This window comes from Oryx dammah, unplaced genomic scaffold, assembly GCF_014754425.2.
Source record: "Oryx dammah isolate SB20612 unplaced genomic scaffold, SCBI_Odam_1.1 HiC_scaffold_6, whole genome shotgun sequence".
NCBI lineage: Eukaryota > Metazoa > Chordata > Mammalia > Artiodactyla > Bovidae > Oryx > Oryx dammah.
The window spans coordinates 14,834,074-14,839,519 of NW_024070190.1; the positions used below are offsets into that span (position 1 = coordinate 14,834,074).

Consider the following 5,446-nt stretch of genomic DNA (forward strand, 5'->3'; position numbering starts at 1 on the left):
ATGCCCTTACTGGGTGATCCTGAGATATTGCTGCTGCTGCCAAAAGGGAGTGAAAGTCATTGTATCTCTTCCCAAACTTTAGATACTTTTCTGCTCTTTGGCTATAGGCAAGTAACCTCTATCCTAGTTAGGAGTGGAAGACTTAAGTGAACCACAGTGCAGACTTGGAAAGGATCCTGTTTGTAAGGAAAGGTTAGAGCCTCTGCTGTGAACATGGGTGATTCGTTAGGATATGCTCTTGAGGCTATCATCCAGATAAAACAGTGTTCACTATGAGGGATTATTAAATTTGCCTCACAAATTCTGCCCACTGGTCTTGAATGTAAAACAAAATTAATTTGAATATGTAGAGAAGAAAAGAATCTTGGGATTGGTAAGGGGCTGGGTTTTTTGAATAGGCCAGTGGTGTCAATTGCAAATATAAAACCTGTATCTGCTACATAAATCTCCAATTGTGTACTAAATTAATGGAGGCACCTTAGGAAATCAAGTCAAAATAAATGGACAGAAATTATGAACCATATGTGATAATGATAATAAACATTTATTTTTCATACTCATTTGGGGAAAAAAATCTCAGTTTGCTCTACCCAGTGACGGTCTTTCTGAAGGAGTCTCCATTCATTCCATAAAACTGGATAGGCTGTTTAATCTCAGGTGATTTTATGTTGTTAATTCATAAAGAGAACTTCCTCGGAAGAGAGTGGTTACAGGGTGAGCCTTTGTGAGCAGCTTCGCTGGTGCACAGCCAGACTCCCTCTCTGAGTGAAGCTTTTCCCACACTGGCCACACAGATAGGGTGTCTCTCCTGTGTGGATTTTGCCATGCAGAACACAATTCCCCCTGGTGTGGAAACTCTTCCTGCATTGTGCACAGGCATAGGGTTTCAGGCCCGTGTGGACTCTGATATGAACGATTAAGCTTCCTTTCTGACTGAAGGCTTTTCCACACTGATCACATCTATAGGGCTTCTCACCACTATGAACTCTTCTGTGAACAGCAAGGTTACTTTGATTCCTGAAGCTTCTCTGACAGATAGCACACTCATAGGGTTTCTGTCCCGTGTGGAGTCTTTCGTGAACGGCCAGACTACCGCGTTGACTAAAGCTTTTCCCACATTCCTTGCACTGATAGGGCTTCTCTCCTGTGTGTATTCGTTGATGTGTAACAAGATTGCCTTTGGCCCTAAAGCTTTTTCCACAATGGGTACACTCAAAGGGCTTCTGACCCGTGTGGATTCTCTCATGTAATGTTAGACTACCCTTCTGCCTGAAGGATTTTCCACATTCCTGGCACTCATAGACCCTCTGTCTCACTCCAGGTGAATCTTCCTGTAGTGTCTTAGAGTCTGGGGATTTTTGTTCCAGCTTCTCTCTTCTGAAAGAACTCTGGAAATCCCAGCTTGAGGATCCTGTGGCCTCAGACTGATCATATTTGTGGTGGGCTTCTGTCATCACATCTGGTAAAATGAGAGGGAAGTCATGTAAGATGCACCAATATGCTGAGTGAGAAGAACAGGGAAAAAAGAAACAATGCTTTGAGTGCTTATTATGTGCCAAATCTTATACTATAAACTTTGCATAGATAATTTAATCCTGAAAACAATCTTTTGTTACAGTTAAGGAAATGAACGTATAGGAAGGTTGTCAAAGATCACTTGGCTAGGTAAGCACAGAATTAGGATTCAGACACAGGCACGCTCTGTAGCAGTGTACTGCCTCTAAATTTAATTTAATTTAGCTTCCCAAATAGTCTTGTGTATAGACATGATTATAGCCATTTTACAGATAAGAAAACAATCCAGAAAAATAAAACTATATAAGATCACATTTAGTGCCATACCGAAGTTTTATCTGACACCAAGACAGGTGTGGATCCAGGTTGTATGGGGCCTAAAGTTTTAAATTTTGGAGAGATTCCCATTAAAAAGCAGTATAAACGTAGGGACAGGACCTTGAAGAGACCAGTGTAAGGGAAAGCTCCTGAAGCTTAAGGTTTGTAGGCTTCATGAGAAATCTACCTCTGCTCTAGTCTGCTCTCCCTAACAGTGCAGTAGCGTAAGCCTACGCTGTCAGGGTATATGTAGCAGAAGCCTAGGTACTTTACCTCTATTAATTTTAATCACTGCAAACCTGCAAGATAGAGCTTATTGTCCCATTTTGCAGATGAACAGCCTGGAGCTCAAGAAGGTTAAATAACTTGTCTGATGCCACAGATCCAGTCATGGCAATCAGAATTTGATCCAAGGAATTTTTCCCTTTAAAATCCATGCTGTTTCAATCTGCTAAGCTATGGTGAAACTGAAGTCAGTTTTGGTTTGGAAGTTTTTCTCAACCCTTCCTATGCAGATATTGACAGTACTTCCCAATACTGCCCTGTATATAAGCCTCCTACTGCACTTTAAATATGAGTCCATTCATCACTAATAATAGTTTTCTTGGAGTCCTCCTAGGTAGATTTCAACTTGTTCCTCTGTCTTACCATTTCTCATTCAGTGACTGTGCTGAGATTTAAAACTGCTCATTCATTTTCTCAGATACTACCTCCATATCAAGACTGTTCCCTTGCTGTTTCTAACTCAAGCTTGTAGGCTTTCCCTGTAACCCCTAAAAATAGTGAGCTTCACCAAAGGAACATCTTCTCTGCATCCCCAGCCTGTTGTCCAGTGCTGAGAACAGGGACACTGATTATTATGACTTGGCATCCCAGCAATCAACAGACTCACTGAAAAAGGCTACATTCTGGGCATATCTTCCATGGCAGTCCAGCAGGGTAGCCGTTGGAAATCCAAACATGTCCACTCCTGCTGTATGAGCTTGATCACCACCTCTTCATATGATTCTTCCATGGGCTGTACTTGAGTACCTAGGGAGGGAAAAACAAAAACAGAACAACACAAATGGGAATGGATAAGAGAACTGGTGAGGACAGTCAACAGGAGCTCAGGTTTGGGGTATGAGTGAATGGAGGAAACCTTGTTTGCCTGATATAATACCAGTCATCTATAACATAGCTGCAAAATGGGCCAAGAGGGATCACAGCTACTTATAAATGAGTCCAGGAGGAAGCAAGAGGTGCAAAAGCAGAGAAGACAAAAAGCAAACATGTTTCTCTTCCTGCCAATGCCAAGAAAATGGTCCTTACTATCTGCACCTTAGCTTTCGCATGGGATTGGAATCTTCCACTTCTTTCCCCCACCTAACTGCCTGCTATTTTATCCTCCAAGTGTCCAGAGGAATTCAGAATATAAAAAACAACATTTCAGCCTTAATAATTGGTTCTGTGAGGGAAATGTCTCTGACTCTCCTCTCCAGTCCCCTCTAGATTATTAGGACAGAACAAGAGCTTTCATATTTCCTTTTAGCACTTTGGAGGCTCTTCAAGATATGAGAATACTAGTTCTGAGGAAGCATACTACTTGTCAATTCTTGGAAAAAAAAAAGAACTACTTCAGATTCCAAATCCAAGTAACTTGCCCAAGTCCCAGAGCCAGTATGGAGTCAAGGTGGAGCAAAGGTTCAAATCCAAGATTCTTGGATCCAAACCCCATGTCTGGACAATTCTTTACCTTCTCATCACTGAAAAGCGGATGGAACAGAGCTCGACCAGACTTTGCTATTCTTCCAGACCCGAAGAATCCTCCTGCTCCATGTTACCATTTTCTACTGTGGGGGGAATACTCTTATTTTAGGACCCTAATTACTGAATTCCCGCACTTAATGCGGTGGTTCAGTGTGTATAATCTTTGTTTCCCTCCAACATATCCCATGAAAGTGCTGGCCTCCTGATTTAATGAAATTAGCAGTGTGATGCTACCGTTCTTTGTTAACCCAAGGATCTGGTTCTTCTTGACAGCTGCACTTTCTGTTACATGTTGTGATGACTGTAGAGGCATTAAAAACCCTTATTTGAGAGACTCAGCTCCAGGTGGCATTACAAGCCGCAAAGCAATGCCCTATTGGTGTGAGGACATCATAGCACCATTCACCTGGAAGTCCTAGGTGTGACTGATCAACCACACATCCACCAAGAGTCACTGAAAAGTACATGGGTACCTGCTGCCTGAGGCTGGACCCCATCCTTGGTGAGTCAGCAACCAGTTGCTCAGAACACCTTGGATAGAGTTTTCAGCTGTGCCTCTCCACATGCTGTGAGATATTCAAGTAACAGCTCACCTATGTTTCAAGAACCTCATGATTAATGAAGGGAAATTGCCATATTTTTCTCCATAGATTCCACAGGTGTGCGGAATCAAATTCCTGAAGATTCTGTAGAAAGACACTTTATAATAGAAAATAGTGCTTTTTCCTATCAAGAAAGCCCTTATATCCTGCTCACAATGAGGCCACGAGAGACGAATCCTACCTTCTGTCTCCCCTTGAATGGCCCTGGGGAAGTAACCAAACAGCCCAGACCTATTCACTTACTTAATAAATGCTGTAACATCAAGTAGCTTCTGGGAGACTCAGAGAGTCAAACGTGAAGGGCCTCTGATGACCTAACAGACTTAAGGCCTAAAGTGGAGAGTCCTGAGCGAAGGGCCAGGGCGGGGGGCTCGGCCGTCCCGGGAGCATCGTTTCAGGCCTAGGAGACTCTGGGGAGGGGTGCTTCTTTTCCCCGCCCGCCGGGACTCACTGGGTCCTTTCCCGTTTCCCCACGCGGAGGATCCGTCCTTGCTCTCCCCCAGCCTGGAGACCGCACGTCCCGTCTCCATCTTCGGAAGCCCTCGCCGCGGGCCCAGAGGCACACCTGCCTGTGTCCCCGCCGCGTCTGCAGGAGCGGGGCCTCCCCGCACTCCCCGCCCCGCCGCGCGGAAGAGGGGCCCCTGCGCCTCCCGGCAGACGCTCGGCCATCCCCCGCCTCGGCGGCTTCCCCACCCGGACCCGCGCCGGACCTCGGCACCCCGCTCTCCGGGCCAGCTCGACCTTTTCTGGCGGGCCGCAGCCCTGTCGCCTCGCGGCTGGCCTCTCTTGGGCCGGGCCTGCTCAGGACGCGAGGCGGTGGGGGTCGGGGGCGGCGGCCTGAAGGCGGGGCCCTGCCTCGTCTGGGGGTGCTGACCCAGCCGGCGGCCTCACTCACCGCAGCCGCGCGCGCCCGCAGACAGACAAAGGCCGGCACCGAGCCCTTAGGAACGCCGGCGCCAGCGGACCGGACTACAACTCCCAGGAGGCTCCGCGCGAGCCCTAGCCCCGTGCCGTGGCGCCCCGGCTTCCCCGAGCACTGTGGGAAACGTAGTTCGGCGATGCGACCCGCCGCTCCGGACTGGCGGGTCTAGGCGAGCGCTGGGCGCTCAGGTCACTCCTGTTTGGACCGAGTCCGAGCGCCGACTTGTTCGCGGTCGTAGAACGACGACCAAGAGCGCCAGATGGCCACTCAGATTAGCCAGGCATGGGATGGCAGCTTGGTGAAGCCATCCTCTGAGCCAGGGTTCTTACATGGCGTTGTG

At 47.3% G+C, this 5,446-nt stretch overlaps 1 protein-coding gene across 2 annotated transcripts; it reads right to left on the minus strand.

Annotated features, from left to right (window-relative positions):
- Positions 1-530: 530 nt before the first annotated feature.
- Positions 531-5,162, minus strand: ZNF32 (zinc finger protein 32). Of its 2 annotated transcripts, none has more exons than XR_005721421.1 (3): positions 5,080-5,161; positions 2,726-2,865; positions 531-1,501 (listed from the first exon to the last, which is right to left on the minus strand). XR_005721421.1 is itself a non-coding variant. In XM_040242809.1 (3 exons), the coding sequence occupies exons 2-3, from the start codon at positions 2,793-2,795 to the stop codon at positions 708-710; spliced, it is 822 nt and encodes a 273-aa protein (XP_040098743.1). In that variant the 5' UTR covers positions 2,796-2,865; positions 5,080-5,162; the 3' UTR covers positions 531-707. The 2 variants fall into 2 exon arrangements, 1 of the variants encoding a protein (XP_040098743.1); XM_040242809.1 differs by having other exon boundaries at positions 531-1,459; positions 5,080-5,162.
- Between the last annotated feature and the right edge of the window lie 284 nt (positions 5,163-5,446).

What these genes read in the sequence shown, in the direction of transcription:
- ZNF32 (XM_040242809.1), bottom strand. Translation starts at nt 2,795, where the DNA reads ATGTTTGGATTTCCAACGGCTACCCTGCTGGACTGCCATGGAAGATAT. An exon ending in CCAGAATGTAGCCTTTTTCA is followed by an intron (nt 1,460 to 2,725) that starts GTGAGTCTGTTG and finishes TCATTTTACCAG; the next exon opens with ATGTGATGACAGAAGCCCAC.